The sequence below is a fragment of the Tenrec ecaudatus genome, chromosome 1 (assembly GCF_050624435.1).
Source record: "Tenrec ecaudatus isolate mTenEca1 chromosome 1, mTenEca1.hap1, whole genome shotgun sequence".
NCBI classification, from domain to species: Eukaryota; Metazoa; Chordata; class Mammalia; order Afrosoricida; family Tenrecidae; genus Tenrec; species Tenrec ecaudatus.
The window spans coordinates 201,119,288-201,139,065 of record NC_134530.1 but is presented as its reverse complement, the minus strand read 5'-3'; the positions used below and the strand labels follow the sequence as shown (position 1 = coordinate 201,139,065).

Sequence of the window (19,778 nt, the reverse complement as noted above, 5' to 3'; positions counted from 1 at the left end):
AGGCTTTCAATATTATTGCCTTTGATGACAATATCTTAATAAACACAATCTCTGCCTTCAGGGGTTGGTAACATTACACAACACAAACTTATAGAGATGTCATGCCATCAGCAAATTACATACTGCAACACTGTATGTAGTACTACAAATGATAAAATATACAAGCAAAACTACTGAAACTCTTAAAAGTAGTTCCATTTAACTCAAATGTTCTGAGTCAAGAACTACCTATAAATGAAAACTCTTTGTGAAAACAAGTATTAAAAAGCTAAAGGTAAGTTATCTTTCTTTTATCTTTTCCTTAAGCACAAGTCATTTCATAAGCAAGATAATTTTCTCTTAACATACCTGTCCTTCTAGTAGGTCACAATCTTCATCTTTAACTTGTCCATTAATCAAAAATACACCATTTTCTATTTGCTTGGCCCAGCGTGTAAGTCCATTCTTAAAAGAAACATAGTACAGCTATCCTTTAGGTATAATGCCCTCTAAATTAAACCCCACACCCCCCCCAAATACCAGTAATCCTGTTTTTAATATCAGTCTATTAAAGAAAGAGTATATCCCCAATTTTTAACATTTTATCTATATTTAATAATACTCTTGTTTTTTCCCAGTTTTATCCCAAACCAACATTTATCACATGAAAATATATGACTACAGTTAAATACAACACAATACTTATTATCTTAAAAAAGTAGTCAAACTCCATTTGCTTACTTCAGTGAGAAGAGAAATTTAAATAAGATGAACAAAGGAATGATACAGAAATGCAAGAAAGACTAAAAAAGGAGAGACAAAACTAAGAATGCAAGTAGAATGCAAAAGTGTAACAGTGAGCCTTCTTACACAATTGCATTTTACATAATATTTTAAATTTTAACCATATTTTAGCTCACTGAGATATAGTCGATTAATGTGGGCCTTCTACACATAATCTTTACGTGATGTATTCTAATTCTGGACTCTATGCCTGTGCTACAATTCCACTTTGAAGTAAGTCCCCTGTAATATTAATGGACAGACTAGAAAGGTGAGATAGCTCCTGACTTGGAGCACTGGTGTCATTCTGGTCATGTGCTGGGCTGCTAACGAAAAGGTCAGCATTTCAAACCCACCACTCTACTCCAGTAAAGAGTTACGATCTACAAAATACAGAAGGATGATTCTACTTTGTTCTATTGGGTGATTATGAGCCAGAATTGACTCAATGGTAGAAAGTCTGTTTTTTCTTTTGTGGTGGGGAAGTAGAGGGTGTAAACCAACTAACACCCTCTGTGTCCTACAAAAACCACACCTCCATAAAATCAAAGCCATTCCTCTGGTACAAGAGTGATCTCGGTCACAGAGAGATATTTCGGAATCATTGCAAGAGCAGGTTAAAGATCTCCATCTTACGTGGCAGAGGTTGACACCAGAGGCACTAGAGACTGTGGCACAGAGACTATGGTACAGAACAAAGAAGTTGGGCCGAGGCCAGAGGCCAAGACAAGGAAACTATGAGATGAACAATAATGCAGTACCGAGACTGTGGGACTATGAGGCAGAGTAGAAGGCTAGCTTGCTGGCCTACAGAAGCAGAAGCCAGGGACCATGTGGCTGAGGGGCTAAGGACTGAAGAGAGAATTAGCTGGTGGTGGAGGAGAAATACTGTTGTGGACCAATTGCTGAAATCTTACTGTCTCCTAATCCTGGCCTGTAGTAACCTGTGAACTCTCCTAATAAGCCCCCAGTCATTGTGAGGATTGCCTGTGAATTGTGTGTGGCCACTACAATGAATTATTGAACCGCGCACAGAAGCTACGTGTTGTGGAGAGAATATTGGCGTGAGAATAGAGTAAAGGACAGCGTGTAGAGGCATCTCTGACTGCTGCCTCAAGGCAACAAGGAAGCCAGAGGCGGTCAAATATAGACCTTGTCTACTATTTATTTCACTCATGCCTACTATATTAAATATACCAGTATTATGACATTGTCCCACTGTCTTAGAAAAAAATCCCAAACTGGCTGGGCTCTTAACAATTAGTTCTTAAAAACAATAAGTAGAATGCCATATCTTATTATTTTAGAATGTCATTTTGAGGATAATAAATGGCACAGACAACCAGAATTAAAGCACATTATCTACTAAACAATTAGCAAAGAAAACACATTTCACCCTATTACCTTTGTGTTTTTCTCCAGAGTACAGCTGACAGTGGTAGTGGAAAGTGGAATGTGAATATTAATGTGAACTGTACACTGTAAAGAAGGCCATGAAGTTGATAGTCCATTTTGATATTTCCAATCTGCAGGTCTTGCTGAGCTCTTTAGTAGTAAGAAAGGATGAAAAGCAAAAATATGGTATGGTTTAGATAAAATGCATGGATCAATAAAATATACAAAACAATAACCACCTCCGTCAATGTTTTGTCACATTCACTGATCAAAGGGCTACAGATTAGAAGTAAATAAAATGAGGCATATATAAGTTCAGTACAATCCAGGTAACCCCTGACCTCACTCTTCCCAAGAGAGATAGGCAGAAAAAGGTCAGAAATATCATGCCTAAAAATCGGACTAAGTCCTCTGGTCCTCTATTTCTCAATTACAGCTTCCAAAGGGTCAATTCTGAAGCTTATGATGTGAACAAATATCCTCTGTGTGAAGTCATAGGTGACAGCTCTTCATATTCCTGTTCCATCCTTGTTAACAAGCTATGTGAGGCAGCCGTGGAAGTGTACTGAAATTAAGTACTTAGGTGCATGCTTAGGTTGAGTATCTGTGTAGCCAGATTCAGATCTGCTCTTCTTGTTTCTCCTTGATAAACTGTATATTTAGTTTATGAAACGAAATAGTTACAAAGTACCTTTTCAAAATCTAAGTCTGGATTCCACTGAATACAGACAGTTCCACTACAGGCATTGTAGCTACCAAGGGACTCAGATATTTCTAATATCAGTCTCTCAAAGAAAAAACTAAGTAAGATAGAGCCTATTGGAAATATTCTAGCAATTAAAATAATATGACTTCTTTGTATCCACTATTGTCCCTAAAAAATTAATTAAAAATGTAGTTAAGTAACAAACACAAGGGGTTGTAAAGATAAATAGGAAGTATTAGAACTCAAAATTATTCAAACTAATTATAAAATAAATTTTACTTAAAAATTTGCAGCTCAAAAACATCTTTAAAGAATAATTTTTCTTACCTTTGGATCACACACATCAAAAGTTCGACAAAATATTCTTTACTAGTTAAGGGCAGAAACAACCAAAACAAACAAACAAACAAAAAAACCGCATTAAAAGTAAAAACAATGTGCATACATGTTTTTACGAGATCATACTTTATATAGTTAAATGTACATGCATATACTCATTACATACGAGGATGCTTCAAAAATATAGTCGTATTATCTTTTAATTCCATTTTCTATAAGATTTCTGGAGTCTCAAGTACATGTATGTATTAACATACATGTATACATACACACATACATGCTCTACCTATAACAGGAGTTTTCAAATTATTTGGCCTTTCGCCCACTTTTCAGAAAAAGAATTCCTCGCACTCCACCCCACCCCTTGTCAATTGAACTTGTGTAGTGCAGCCCACAATCCTGGTTAAGGTGTGGGTATCTGCTTTGCAGCCCTCCTGGATTGTTCCAGGGCCCTCCGGGGGAGGTATCACCCACTTTAGGATATATTGACCACAATACCATAATACTTGAAAATGATTTGTTTTTCCCTATAAAGGCTGCTAACAGAAAAACCCTAAGAATACTTATTCCAGTTGAAAGATCTTTGGGGTAAACTCCTGGCCCAGGGGCATCCTTCCCCCCAGCTCCCTTTGTTATTTGTCTACCTCTTCCTCAAAGCTCTGAGATAGGAGCATGAGTCCCTGTCCAGCACTGTGGAGGGAGAGGTCTAGTCTTATCAACTCTGTCCCCTCTCCCCCACCGGCACATCACAGGTGTCTTCCCTATACCCATCCTTGTCTTTATTTTTGACTGGTGCAACTTGTAACCGGGTGTTTATGGGATAAAGAAGAATGGAAAGAAGCTGAAAAAAAAGTGGAGATTCAGTTAAATTTTGGAAAAAATACTACAGGAGAATTCTTTTGATAAGAACCCCAGATTTTAGACAATAAACACCCAAATAAAAGATACTTTTTTGTAGAGGAGCAAATATGAAGTGCCACTCGTTCTGAGACATCGTCTTCTGTGAAACTCCACAGTCTCTTTTTATTCACAGACTTTTCAACAGCAAAGACCAGCTGAAGGAGGAAAAACACACATCAGCTCAAAGTACAATGAAAAGTGAGGCAAGAAAAACACCATTGTAATGTCTCCAAACCCCATCTAGCTTCAAAGTTCCACGGTGAATTCCATGTTTAGGAATACATACTAATAAGCTTTAGGAAGGAAACTACAAATTGTTCTTATTAGGGATCAACTATACATACAGAAAGTTATTTTTAGATCATTAACATTAAATAAAGCATTGATCAATTATCTTAATTAAGATGAGAAAGGACAAGTAATTTTAGCACACAAAAATGAAGCATGCAAACCATTTAGGCTTTCTTGTTTAAATGTCCCAAGAGACTTAGGTTATATATAAGGATATATTAGTAATAACATACACTAAAAGTGAAAAAAATTAAAAGTGACATAAATTTGTACCAGAAATAAGAATGAGGAAAAGGCTACTTGATATTGGGGTGAGGGGGTCATAATTTCACTCCACGCTTTCTACCAATAGCTGAAAACAACACATAGATTAGAAAAGCCGTAATTGTCTTGATTAATTACATCTAAAAGGAATTCCTTCCATGAAGATAATACCATGAGCAAGCATCTTAATTAAGCTTATGAGAGACACTGACAAGATTGATAAGGTGCTTTCTTAAGGTGCCATTCAATGCAGACCAATGGTAATGTTAGGCAATTGAAATGCACCACTTTTTGTGGCATGGCATTTCCAAAGTTATATGCTTATTAGAAACAAAAAAGATATAAAAAAAAAAACCCAAAAAAAGAGCATCTGTCTTTAGCTCTCTACCTACACCCCCGCCACTCTCAGCCTGCCCCCCTCATTTAAGCCAGGGTGAAGACAAAGCATGCACAATGATTCCTCTACATACACAGATTTACATCACAAAATGCCAAAGAGGAGGAACACTTGGGACAGAGGCCCATTTATGGAAAATGAAAACTTGGCAGGAGATTGGGCAAGTTCCTGAGGCAGGCAAGTATGTCAATGTTCAGCCCCTTACTCCCTTAGGCACAAATATCCAAGCCTGGAGGAGAAGCATTTGAAACAGAATGCTTTAAAAACTGAAAGAATCTGTAGAACCTAGAGCTCTTAGTCTTTTTCACTCAACAACAATTTGGGGGTATTTTGTGATGTTTGTGCTTCTAAAGATTCTGTGGCCTCTCTTTCTTTCTTGGGCTCTGGAAGACCCTTGTTATAAAAGGAATATCCTGGCTTAAAGGTCATTGGATTTTAAAACTAAAAGGTGAAAGCGAGCTGCTCAAAGACGGCTTTAAGTTTAAGCTGAAGGGAGAACAGCTTATAGGTCTTCTTATTTTGTGTTGGCTGTGTTACTCAATTCACTGTCACAGGACTAAATTTTAAAGTAAACAGTGGGGTTCAGGAAAAATACTCTGTCCAGGAATAAAGAATAAGTATTTGATTATTCTCTCTTTAGGTTTCATCTCGAGAGAATTGAGCAGATAGTGAATAATCTCAACACCTACTGATTTCACATTATAGCAACGGCTTGGTACTACATAGAAGGTCTAGCAGAACATCGCTACTACACTAGAAAAAAAGCTCCTATAATTTGTTTCACAATAGTAAACATCTTAAAAATAAAAACTTAAGATAAGGAGGGCACTTCAAAGTTTCTGGAAAAAATAAATTATATTTCAATTCATTTTTTTTCACAAACTTCTTGAAGGCCAATCCTACAAAGCTTTCATTGAAAATATAAATATTTAGATGTACTACACTCAAAATACTCAAAGATTAAGTGGAAAGTTTTTTTTATATAATCACACTAACCTAAGCACTTTAAATAACCAAACTGAAAACACTAAAATCATTGTGTTATATGTAATCTCAAATAAAATAACACATTACTCTCCTATTAAGAATTTGGGAGCTGGAGACACAGGGAATCCAGGGTGGATGATACCTTCAGGAACAGAGGTGTGAGCGGTGATACTGGGAGAGTAGAGGGGGAGTGAGTTGGAAAGGGGGAACTGATTACAAGGATCTACATGTGACCTCCTCCCTGGGGGACGGACAACAGAAAAGGGGGTGAAGGGAGACGCGGGATAGGGCAAGATATGACAAAATAATAATTTATAAATTATCAAGGGTTCATGAGGGAGGGTGGAGCGGGGAGGGAGGGGAAAAAAGAGGACCTGATGCAAAGTGCTTAAGTGGAGAGCAAATGCTTCGAAAATGATTAGGGCAAAGAATGTACAGATGTGCTTTATACAATTGATGTATGTATATGTATGGATTGTGATAAGAGTTGTATGCTCCCCTAATAAAATGTTAAAAAACAAAACAAAAAAGAATTTGGGGGTAGATCATACTTACTCTGCGTAATGCACTTTGAAAATCATTTGCCAGTTCTAACGTTGTAATGATAAATACTCCAAGAACTACAAGTCCTCCTGGGAGCATTCTGGAAACCTAAAAGTAGAAATATAATATTAGCTAACAGAAGCATTTAACATTGTTTATCATTATTTCTGGTTGAGAATTCAAACCAGCAAAAAGTTATGGAATACCAACTATATGCATAAAGTTGACACAGTGCTTTAAAAACTAATACTAAGAAGAACAGGTGGTAACCAAGATTAATGATTAAGTTTTACCATATGGGATAGGGTAAATATGCTTTGCATACTACAAAGACTTGAATTTGGGGTGTGCAAAGGATGGAATGTCTAAATTATGCCCCTGCCCCAAATATACACTGCAAATCCTAAACTTTATGCCTGAGGTTATAATCCGAGCTGGGAATGGGAGGACTTTGGTATGCTAATAATTCAGGATATATCTTGAGTCAGATATGAAAGAAACAAGGGAAGCAGGATGACAAACCACAAGAACTCCTCCCTGGAACAGAAGCCCAGAAACAAGGGCTTTCCTGCAGAGATAGAGGAATCTGTCCATCAGAGCCAACCCCGTTTCCAAGGTGTCCATTCAGACCCAGATTAGCCCTAAAGGGCAGAGTGAACTGCCTTAAGTTTACAATATAGTAAATCTTCATGAGAGTAGACTGCCTCCTCTCTTTCCCAGGGAGTAGCCAGCTTGGTAAGTTTGAACTGCTGACCTATGGTTAGCAGCCCAACATGCTAGCAGCCCAACATGTAACCCACCACACTTGGACTTCTACTCTCTTAAACGGTAAGAAAATAGATTTTTGTTTCTGAAAATAAAAATTACCCATTTTGGTATTCCTATTATAGCAGTATTAGTCAATTAAAACACACAGAACTACTTTAAAGATAGAACCACTAAACAATGACAGCCTTTAGCAACACCCTTTCATAAACTCATTTTTCGTAAGATGAAGGACTACAATAGCTTCTAATTTCTTTCCCCTATTCATTCATCTGTTAGCTTGTCCTACCACAGTGACCTGCAGGTTGATGTGATGTTGGAAGCTAAGTAACCAGCATGCCAAAGACCACAGGGCCATCCATAGTGGCCAAGTTTCAACGGAGCTTCCATAGTAAGACAGAATAGGAAGAAGGAATTTAGGGACTATCTCAATTATAGATTTAATTGATTAGACATAATTAACTGAAGAAAAGACAGATGAGTTGTGGGATGATATAAGGGGCAACATACATAAAACTAGCAAAATGATTTAAAAAAAGAAATAAAAAGCCAAATGCATGTCAGAAGAGACTCTGAAATTTGCTCTTGAACAGAGTAGTTAGCTAAAGTCAATGCAAGAAATGACAGGATTTCAATGGGTGGCTAGAGAAGAAAAGAGTATTATAATGAAATGTGAAAAGATCTGGAGCTAGAAAACATAAAAAGGAAGAACATATATGACATCTCTAAATTTGAAAGAACTGAAGAAAAAGGTCAGGCCTTCGGTTGAAAAATTAAAGAATTCTATGGGTGAAATATTGAATGATGCAGGAAACATCAACAGATGAAAGAAAAACTAGACAGGAGTCATTGCATCAAAGATAATTGGTCAACATTCAACCATTTCAGAAGGCAGCATAGAGCAAGACCTGAGGGCATGGAAGAAGTAGTCCAAGTCGACACTGATGGTACGGTCAAAAACAAGGCTTTAGGAAGGAATGGGCCACTAATTGAGATGTTTCAACAAATGGATGCAATGCTCAAGGAACTCACTGGTCTACAACAATAAATTTGGAAGACAGCGACCTGGCCAACCAACTGGAAGAGATTCATATTTGTGTCCACTCCAAAGAAAGGTGAAAAGTACATGCATGTAAAATTCAACTAATGATCATTCAAAACCAGTTGTAGCAATACAATGAAGCGGAACCACCACAAATTCAGGACAAATGCAGAAGGATGAGGAATGAGGCATATCATTGCTGATGTCAGATGGATTTTGGCTCAAAGAAGGGAATACTAGAAAGATGGATGCTCCCCCCAGGGCCACCTCAGAAGGACTTGGCATGGAAGCTTGACTGAATGAGCTGGGCCCTACCTCAAAACTACTTATACCTTTGGACTTAGGACTGATAGGAGAGATGCAAGGATGGCCACCGAAGAGTATGAAAATGGCAGTTTTGGGACAGTGGGTGTCCAATGAAAGGAGACCCAGAATCACCATTTGTCTGGTGTCGCAATGCTTCCCTTGCATTAATATGACAGGTTTTGTAAGAGGTGATGCAGGAAAATTTCCCTCAGCACCAAACCCCATACTTAATGTAAACAGAGCTCAATCAATTAAGAAATCAATCTGTACAAAGCAACATCTCATGGAGTGCAGCTCACAGTTGGACTATATTCCCAGAACTCCCTCATATCAACAGTACCTTAAATTCTATGTCACTGGATAAGTTACTGATGTTATTAGTGCAACTGCCTCATACACTAAGGGGATGTTTGACAATGTTTTTTATTTTTTGTGTCTTTTGGGATTTTTGATGCTTAGTTTGTTTTTGGTGTTGTTATTGATCTGGTTGGTTCTGGTTTTGTTTATTGTTTTTGTCATCATGTCTGCCAACACAAACCAGAGTCATTCATAGCCTGTAGAAAAGCAGAGGGATCATGGGTTCCCAGGTAATTTTATCCCTAATCCAAGAACAGTTAGTTCGTATGAAACGGTCCGTACTCCATACTCGCCTCCACAAAGAGATCACTGAAGATAAGGGTGCTACAGAAAAGTGTGTGAAAAAAGTGATGGTAGTCAGCTATCAATTGGAATAATTTCATGAATGTTAAAGACTTGTATTAAAAAGACAGTCATCGAAGTGAGGCATCACTAAGTCCAGAGATTAGAAGCGCACCAGCCTTTGTGTTCCAAAGATGACAATCACAAAATCCAATTATAATGAAGGGAAAAGTATCAGAGCTTAAATTGTGAACACCCAATTTGTAGAAAGCTGTGGAGGACAGTGAGAACCTAAAATCCATCTGCAGACTATCTGGACAGATTATGCCTCTGGCAGATCCCTTCCAGCCAAGGCGAGGGACTCAACAGTATCAGACAGATTCCTGTAAACTTGATTATGGTGAATCAAACCACAGTATATGATACTTGGTTAGTTGATCTCTCTCTTGACCCAAATTGAATTTGCTTTCTGCTCATATATTTCTCGATTGTTCCAAGACAGAAATGTCTTCTCTGGCTTTTAAAATATTTTTGGTGTTTTTTTCCTTATTCTTTATTTTTATCTTTTCATTATTATTTGTCTTTCTGTTTCATTTTTGGTTTCTTATTGTTTCTGTTAGGTCTCCCATTTTAGGAAGCACAGAAGGAGTGGATGCATAGCGACAATAACAGATGCAATGGTTTATCAGGAAGGGGTGGGGGAGGAGAGTCAGGGAAATGGTCAGGAGGGGGTTGGGTGCATAAGAGTTGATTGTGATGATATATATACAATTCTTGTTAGAAGCTTAACTTTGTAAGTGTATAATATGTGACTACTACATAAAGAAAATTACTTGAAAAAAAGAAGACAAACTTGATTACTGTGGGTGAAGGAGAAAAAAATGTGCTTAAGGGGCACTGAGTTCATTTCAATGGTGGTGGAACAATTTGGAGAGGAATAAGAATAATAGTTGCATAACATGAAGGGTATAATGAATGGCCCTGAATTATAGATGTAGAAGTTGCTGAATTGGTGAATAATTTGTGTACATTTTTGCCAAAATGGAAAAAAAATACACGAATAACAATGAGTTTTGTGGAAAAAGAAGATTCTAAAATTGACTCTGGTAAAGACTGCATAAGACTTCTTGATATGGTTGAACTAGGATTGTATGATATGTGGACAAAATGCCAATAAAACTGTTTTGTTTATTTTTTTTTAAAGATGCTTGCCTGTGTCTTATTAACTATGCAAAGGCATTTTAATTACGGATAACATTGCAAAGAATTGGAATTCCAGCTTTCCTCCTGCATGTAGAGCTGCCAGCCCTGCACATCTCTGGCGAGTCAAGTGTCCATGGTGACGAGTCAGGTAAAGCCTGTGTGAGTGGAGCTTTGGGAATCTTCATCTACTGATGGGACACGTAAGATAAGGGAAACAGCTGCCCAAATCTGCTAATGATTGGAACTTTGAACGTGTAAAGTATGAATCTAGGAGAATTGGAAGTCATAAAAAATGAAATGGAATGCATAAAGATCGACAGCCTAGGTATTAGGGAGCTGGAATGGACTGCTATTAGCCATTTCATATGAATCAGGAAATCATATGATTTACTATGCTGGGATTAAACAATCAAGAGGAATGGCACGGCATTTATTGTCAAAAAGAACATGCAAGGGAAGTGGGGGCATGGGGCACTAATCCACCCAAGGGGAGGGTATTGTTTATATCTCCACAGGGAAAGTGGGACCAGACTTCAACCCAGTGCTGTAAGGTGTGAATGCAATATCCCGGCGTGGAGTAGGGAACCAGTGGAGAGGTCTGGGAGGCTGGCCCCAGCACCAAAAATTAAGTGGATTCCTGCCCCTCCCCCGAAAAGAATTTGTTTCAAAGGATGACATTGATTCTGCAGCTCCGGGACATGGACATATCTGATCAGAGCACACGGGAGCAGATGAAAGGCAGGAGGAGACAGTGGAACACAGCCTGGCCCACCAGGCCGTGAGGATGATGTTCCTGAGGAGAGCAGCCAGTCCACAGAGAGAACAACATGGCTGGCCCCACTATGAGAAATGATGCCAATCAGTGACTAAGGGCGATACAGGGGACAGCACCGGAGACACAGTGTGGGAATTGCACCTGACCTGATCCCACCACACCAAGGCAAAGCACTGGGGGAGTGCAGCGGAACAGCAAGGGAATGGAGTGGCAAGGTCCCCAGGGAATGCTGAAAGTGGACTTGCTGAAAGTGGACTTTGGGGCCAGGGCGTGGTGCTCAACAGACCTAAGGGCCAGCAAACAATTCTTGAACGAACTACAAGCCTTTCTTTTGTGAAGTGTTTTGTTTTCTTCTTTGTCAGTGGTTTGTTTTTGTTGTTTTGTTGCCTGGTTGTATACTGTTGCTTTGTTTACCTCTGTCTTGTTTTCGTGCATGTTAGTGTCTCCACAGGTCTGTCTGAATAGGACAGGCTGGATGAACTATCTGGAGGAAAAACAATGGGACAGACAGTTCGGGGGGGACAGACAGCTCCGGGTGCAGGAGGGGGAGGAGGGTAAGGTAGTGGTGTTAACAAACACAGGGACAAGGGAACAATATGGGACCCAAAATGGTAGTGTGGGGGGAGTGGCAGGCCTGATGGGGAACGATCAAGGGTAAGGCTGCATAGAGAAGAGGTATAGTTGTAGCCCAGGTGGGGACGGAGCATGGTAGTGGGGCAGGAGGAAAGTCAAGGGAGAGGGAGGAAGGAGCTGGGAGTCAAGGGGCATTTATGGAGATCTAGACAAAGACATGTACATGCAAACATATATATGAGGATGGGGAAATAGATCTAAGTGTCTACATTTATAGGTTTAATATTAAGGTGGCTGAAGGACCTTGGGCCTCTACTCAAGCACTCCCTCAATGCATGAACACTTTCATTTATTAAATTGGAACTCTATGATGCTCACTTTCCCGACACAACTGCTGAAGCCAAAGTGGGTGAACAAGTAAATGTGGTGAAGAAAGCTGATGGTGCCCGGCTATCAAAAGAGATAGTGACTGGGGTCTTAAAGGCTTGAAGATAAACAAGCGGCCATCTAGCTCAGAAGCAACAAAGCCCACATGGAAGAATACACCAGCCTGGGTGATCGAGTGGTCCCAAAGGGATCAGTTATCAGGCATCAAAGAACAAAAAAATCATCATATCATTGGCTGCACACCTCCATGATAGGATCGCTGAAGACAAATGGGTGCATAAGCAAATGTGGTGAAGAAAGCGGATGGTGCCCAGCTATCAAAAGAGATTGTGTCTGGGGTCCTAAAGGCTTGAAGGTGAACAAGCAGCCATCTAGCTCAGAAGCAAAAAAGCCCACATGAAAGAAGCACACCAGCCAGTGCAATCACGAGGTGCCCAAGGGACCAGGTATAAGGCATCATGCAAAAAAAAGAATATATGTATATATATGTATATATATATACACATATACATATACACATACATACCATATTGAATGAAGGGGGAAGTGCAGAGTGGAGACCCAAGGCCCAAGTGTCGGCCAATGGAGATCCCCCCATAGAGGGGTTTAGGAGAGGAGATGGGTTAATTAGGGTGCGAGGTAGTACTGATGAAGAACACAGCTTTCCCCCAGATCCTGGATGCTTCCTCCCACCCCCCAACTACCATGATCCGAATTCTACCTTGCAGGGCTGGATAGGGCAGAGGTTGTACACTGTTACATATGAGGGCTAGAGGTGCAGGGAATCCAGGGTGGATGATACCTTCAGGACCAAGGGTGTGAGGGGCGATGCTGGGAGAGTGTAGGGTGAGTGGGTTGGAAAGGGGGAACTGATTACAAGGATCCACATGTGACCTCCTCCCTGGGAGAGGGACGGCAGAGAAGCAGGGGAAGAGAGACTCCGGGATAGGGCAAGATATGACAAAATAACGATGTATAAATTACCAAGGGCACATGAGGGAGAGGGGAACGGGGAGGGAGGGGAAAAAAAAAAAGAGGACCTGATGCAAAGGGCTTAAGTGGAGAGCAAATGCTTTGAGAATGATTGGGGCAGGGAATGTATGGATGTGCTTTATACATTTGATGTATGTATATGTATGGATTGTGATAAGAGTTGTATGAGTCCCTAATAAAATATAAAAAAAGAAAAGGAAAAAAAAAAGAAAAGAAAATGATTAGGGCAAAGAATGTACAGATGTACTTTATTCAATTGATGTATGTATATGTATGGATTGTGATAAGAGTTGTATGAGCCCCTAATAAAATTATTTTTAAAAAAAAGAACATTGCAAAATCAATCAAGTACAATGCTGTCTGTGATAAGATTACATCTGTTTGCCTTCAGGGAAATCCAATCAATACAACTATTACTCAAATTGAGGTACCCACCACAAAAGCTACAGATGAAGAAATTCAAGACTTGTATCAATGGCTTCAGTAAGGAAATGATCAAACATGCAATCAAGATGCATTGACAATTGTTCATGAGTAGAATGCAAAGTTAGAGATGACGCGAAGGAGTAGTAGTTGGAAAACGTGGCCTTGATGATAGAAATAAAGCTGGAGATCACATAAAAGAATTCCGTAAAACCAACAACTTGCTAACAGCAAGTACCGTTTTTTAATAACACAAAGGTGACTATGTTCACAAACTTCTCCAGACAGAATAGAGAAATCTAATGGACTACAGATGTGGGAAGGTACCATGGAGAAACTCAGTATCAGCAGCTAAAACCAGACCAAGGGCTGACTATGGAAAAGACCATCAAGAGCTCGTAGGTAAGTTAGAGGTAAAGCTAAAGAAAAGTAAAACAAGTGCACAAGAGACAAAATACAACCTAGAGTCTATCCCACAAATTTTGAGACCATCTTAAGAACAGATTTAATGCACTGAACACTAATGACAGAAGATATGATGAGCTGTGGGAGAACATCAAGACCATCATTCATGAAGCAAGCAAAAGGTCACTAAAAAGACAGGAAAGAAAGAAATGCTCAAACTGGATGTCAGAAGAGACTCCACACTTGCTTTGAATTGTAGACCAGCTAAAGCAAATGGAAGAAATATTACAATGAAATGGGAAAAAGACCTAGAATTAGAAAACCAAAAGAACATGATCAGCACCTCTGAAACTTGAAGAACGGAAGAAAAACCTAAGCCTTGAGTTGCAATCTTGAACAATTCTATTGGCAAAAATACTGAATGACGCAGGAAGCATCAAGCGAAGGCTGAAAGAAAACACAGGCACGGTACTACTGATTTTCCAACATTTCAGGATGTAGCTTATGAGCAAGAACCAGGGAAAAGAAAATGTTCATGTTGCACTGAAAGTATTATCCAAAAACAAATTTCCAGGGATTGCTAGAATACAACTGGAAGTGTTTCAGTAAGCTGATGATGGTACACTGAAAGCATAAGCAGGAAATTTGGAAGACAGGTACTTGGCCCACTGACTGGAAGGGATCCATATTTACGCCTGTTCCAGAGAAAGGCGACCAAGAGAATGCACGAACTATGGAATATCACTGAAATCGCACATGTAAAATTTTGATGAAGATCGTCTAACGACGACTGTAGCAGTATGGGGAACACAAGAAGTTCAGACTGGATTCAGAAGAGAATGTGGAAAAAGGCTATCATTGCTCATGTCAGATGTATCTTGACTCAAAGCAGACTCTCAGAATGTTGTTTACTTGTGTTTGATTGATTGTGGGAGGGCATTCGACTGAGGGAACCATACTAAACTATGGATAACCTTGAGAAGAATGGGAATTCCACATCATTGGGTTCATGAGGAATTTGTACATGTATCAAGAGGCAGTTTTTCAAACATAACGGAAGACTGCTTGCTTTAAAATCAGGAAAGGTGTGTGTCAGGTTTGCATTCTCTCATCATATTTGATCTGTAGGCTGCTCAAATTATCAGAGAAGCTAGATTTTATGAAGAATGGAAGGCTTTTTAACAATCGGAAATCTGCAGATGACAAAATCGTGCTTTCTGAAAGTGAGGATTTGAAGCATCTGCTGATGAGTATCAAGGACTGTAGCCTTCAGTCTGGATGACAACCAACAGAAAGAAGGCCAACGTTCTCAAAATTGAGCCCATAGGTAGCATCATAATAAATGGAGAAAAAGTTGAAGCTATCTTACTTGGATCCAGGACTAATGCTCATGGCACCAGCACACAAGAGATCAAAGCACATGTTGGATCCGGGAAATCTACTACACAAGCTCTCTTTAGAGTATTGGAAAGCAAGGATGTTGCTTTGAGGACTAAGGTGTGCCTGACTCAAGCCATGGTGTTCTCCACTGTGTCGTATGCATGTGAATGACGGAGAGTGAATAAGGAAGACTGGAAGAATCGATGCCTTTGAATTGTGGTGCTAGAGAAATTCTGCAAGTGCCATGGACTGCTGAAAAGACAAACTGATATGTCTCGGAAGAAGTATGGCCACGGTGTTTCTTAGCAATGATAGCAAGACTTCATATTACATCCTTTGGGCTGACTGTCAGGAGACACCAGCCCTGGAGAAAGGCATCATGCTTGGTGAAGTGGGGGGTAATGAAAAAGAGGAAGGCCCTCAAGGACATAGATTGAGACAGTGACTGCAGTAATGGGCTAATGCATACGAACAACTGTGAGTATGGGACAGAACCGAGCAACGTTTCCTCTGTTGTTCATAGGGTTGCTACGGGTCAGAACCAACTCGACGGCACCTAACCAGCACCAGCTGTAAGCACCCTCTTCTCTGTCCCATCGTCCCACGTTGCTATATACTGCACAATACCATAACAATTATGTTATAAAGTATTGGTCGAGATATGAAGGTGCTTCAAGAAGTTCGAAGAAAACTTCTGTTACCTTCCAATTTCTTTTCTCAACAAACTTTTGGAAGTTCCCATGCAGGGCGCACTGAAAAGGTCTATAACAGAGCTACTGTTTACCAACAATTCATATTCTTTCAGATTGAACTGGTTCCTTTCCATTTTACGTCATTATATTGTGTTTCTACCCACCCACACGCGCGTGCGTGCGCGCGCGCACACACACACACACACACACACATCACACAGCAACATTTTCCTGATAGAAATTTATGGACTTGTAATTTGCTTTCTTTTGAGTTAAATTAAAGAGCTTTTTTAAAAAAATATTTTATTAGGGGCTCATACAACTCTTATCACAATCCATACATATACATACATCAATTGTATAAAGCACATCCGTACTTTCTTTGCCCTAATCATTTTCAAAGCAAATCGGTAATTTGCTTTCTTTCAGTTGGGTTATATACCCAATTTCTTGTGTGCACATAAAGTATTACTACTATTTTTCTTTTCTTCTAACAGTTTTATTGAGCTGAAATCCAGTGGCGTAATGTAATGTTTACCCTCTGAATGGCTATAGCTTAAGCAGCCTCAACACAGATGCAGAGCTGTGCATTCATCGCCAATTCCTCATTGGAAACATTGTAATCACCCTACAAAGGAACTGAGTACCAATTAACAGACTGCCTGTCCTCCTTTCCTCACCACATGACTCAGACTTATAAGGAAATGCTTTTTAAATACTAGAAACACGAAGTCAACAAAATATATAAGCATGGATCAATCAGAGTATGAAATATTTCTACTCCTTAAATACTATGTATGTTTTAGCAAGCTCGGTAAGCTTAGCGATTCTGCGTTGGGCTGGACCTCAAAGCCCAGCAGTTCCATTACGCCAGCTGCTCTGCTCTTCTTCTAGTAAGGGTTTAGACTCGGGAGCCCTACGGAGCAGTCTACTCTGTCCTATAGGGTCTTCGTGAGTCAGAGATGACAGGGTGGTAGTTTGTTTTCTTAACTCAAGTTTGCATAACTTCACAATGAGTACCCTAGTAAACCCAGTTCAGTAACTTGAGGATAAAATGTTATTATCTTGTTAATAAAATAAATACAGATATAACTATATAAAAAGCAATACAATGACCTGGTTGGCATGCTCTGAGGTCCATTCTTCGTCCACGTTGTCCGTCTTAGCTCTGGGATGATTGAGGTTCTCATTTTGTTCCTCTTTGGGTGGTGTTCTAGTGGCAAGAATCACATAATCCTTTTGTGATGAACACTTTAAAAAAATTAGAAATGCTATTAGTATGCTACCTAATTGAAGAATGGATAGCTCTTGTGGCATGCATCAGATGAGTTATATTTAGTAACAGGCATGTGGTAATACCATTATAATAGAAGGGGTCCCAGTGGCACAAACTGCTGAGTGCTTGGCAGCTAACCCAAAGATTGGCGGTTTGAACCCACCCAAGAAGAATGCTGAAAGGAAGAGGAAGGAGAATCATGTACTAGGCTTGAAGGAATGAAAAGGCAGTAGGAAGAAAGCCTACTTGGAAGACCTTAAATTTTTAGAGATTTATTTTTAAGACGGTTTGGTGAGCGTTAAGAACAGTCTCTACCCAATAGAGCAAGCATGGAAGATGAACTTTCTCCCTGACTTTTTATCTTACTAACCATATCGTATTCCTAAATTTCTTAACTTAATTTTTTTAAACAAAATCAAACAATGAAAATAAAAAGTTCCTAAGGAGAAGGGCCACATCTTAAAAGCCAAGTAACTAATCTAGAAGTTTAGATTGTTGCCCAAAGAAGCTGCTTGATTGTTTGCAGAGAACTCCCAGGAAGGGGTACATCTAAATGAACAGCGTGTTTTGTATCCCACGTCAGGCAATCAGATCTGTGAGCGCTCTGAGACCGAATCCTTCTCCGGAGGATGATATGTTGATAACTAAGCTCATTCAGAATGAGGTAGAACAACAGGAAAATGGCTCAACACCTGAAGCTTCTCAGTAGTTGACTCTTTCTAAGTAGGTAATGTGGTACAACATGATAAGAAAAAGTCACTTGAGAATGTGAATATTAACAAAGCAGTTAATAAACAATTTAGATGTTCTAAGGTATCAGGCATAGGTACAAAGAATATTGTCACCGTAAGGTTTATTTGCTGTTAGTCCTTAAAATTAAGCCCCTAGGTCACAGTGCACGCGCCCTCTAAACAGTGCTTGAACCAGTGCAGACAATTTGCTTACGCGAATGTTTTCTTTTCCTTTTTACTGCTGACCAGTTAGTCCTCCCTAAGGATTAAGTCTGGAAAGGTGTGTCTCATGTTATAGACTTCCACCATCCTTACTCAATGTGTATGCTGAGCAAATCATCCGAGAAGCTGGACTATACGAAGATCACAGATTCAGGATGGGAGGAAGGCTAATTAACAGCCTTTGATATGCAGATGATACCACCTTGCTTGCTCAAAGTGAGGATGTCTTGAAGCACTTGTTCATGAAAATCAGAGAATGCTGCCTTTAATATGAATTACAACTCAATTTAAAGAAAAAAACTCCTCACAATTGGACTAGTAAGTAACATCATGATAAACAGAAAGATTGAATTTCTCAAGGATTTCACCATGTTTGGATCCACAACCAATGCTTAGGGAAGCAGTAGTCCAAAGATCAAATGACATATTGCACTGGGCAAATCTGTTGACCAAGATCTACTAAAAGTGCTGAAAATCAAGGAGATACTCTGAGGACTAAGGTGCTCTGACCCAAGCCATGGTATCTTCAATGGCCTCAGATTACGCTTGTGAAGGTTGGACACTGAAAAGGAAGACCAAAGAAGAATCAATTCATTTGGACTACGGTGTTTGGCAAAGAATATTCAAATTACCAAGGACTGCCAAGAGAACAAACAACTCTGTCTTGGAAGAAGTGTAGCAGAAGGCTCCTGAGAAGCAAGGATGGTGAGGCTTTCTCTCACAAACTTTGGACTTGTCAGAGGAGAGCAGTCCTTGGAAAAAGACACCATGCTCAGGAGAGCAGAGGGGCAGTGAAAAGGAGAAAGACTCTGGGCAAGATGAACCAACGCAGCTCAACAGTGGGCTCAAACATAAGAACGATTGTGCGCATTGTGCGATCCTGTGCAGTGTTTCCTTATTTAGTACATACAGTTGTTCTCAGTCTAACCTGATTGGCAGTATTTACTAACAACGGATGGCACAAGGAGACCTGGTGGCAGCATGGGCTATACACAATGCTGCTAACTCAAAGGTCAGCAATTCAAACCCACTAGTAGAAAGATGAAAATTACTGTTCTCTTAAAGATTTACAGCCATAGAATTCAAAGAGGCAGTTCTACTCCATCGTACAGGATTACTGAGTCAGAATTGACTCAGTGGCAATGAGTTTGGTTTTAGAGTGAATGATTAATATATTCTTCCTTCAGTTACAATACACTAGTAGGTACTTCTGTTTTTAAAAGTAATTTCCTAAATCTCTGTTCTACTTTGTAATTTTTTAAAAAGAAAATCAGTTTATTGGGGACTTGTACAGCTCTTGTCACAATCTATACATATATCCACTGTGTCAAGCACATTTGTACATTTGTTGCCATCAACATTTCAAAATATTTTCTACTTGA

The 19,778-nt window shown here is 39.5% G+C and overlaps 1 protein-coding gene across 3 annotated transcripts in view; it reads right to left on the bottom strand.

Moving 5' to 3' along the window:
• Window positions 1–19,778, bottom strand: part of ODR4 (odr-4 GPCR localization factor homolog) — a 53,952-nt gene that overhangs the window by 29,714 nt on the left and 4,460 nt on the right. For 2 of the 3 annotated variants that reach the window (XM_075528445.1, XM_075528451.1), the window contains exons 3-8: window positions 17,284–17,418; window positions 6,597–6,692; window positions 4,151–4,257; window positions 3,191–3,227; window positions 2,167–2,307; window positions 349–444 (exon numbers count right to left, since the gene is read on the bottom strand). In XM_075528445.1, coding sequence (XP_075384560.1) covers window positions 349–444; window positions 2,167–2,307; window positions 3,191–3,227; window positions 4,151–4,257; window positions 6,597–6,692; window positions 17,284–17,418 — 612 coding nt within the window. The remainder of the gene's footprint in view (window positions 1–348; window positions 445–2,166; window positions 2,308–3,190; window positions 3,228–4,150; window positions 4,258–6,596; window positions 6,693–17,283; window positions 17,419–19,778) is intronic. The other variant, XM_075528455.1, reaches the window with a different exon arrangement.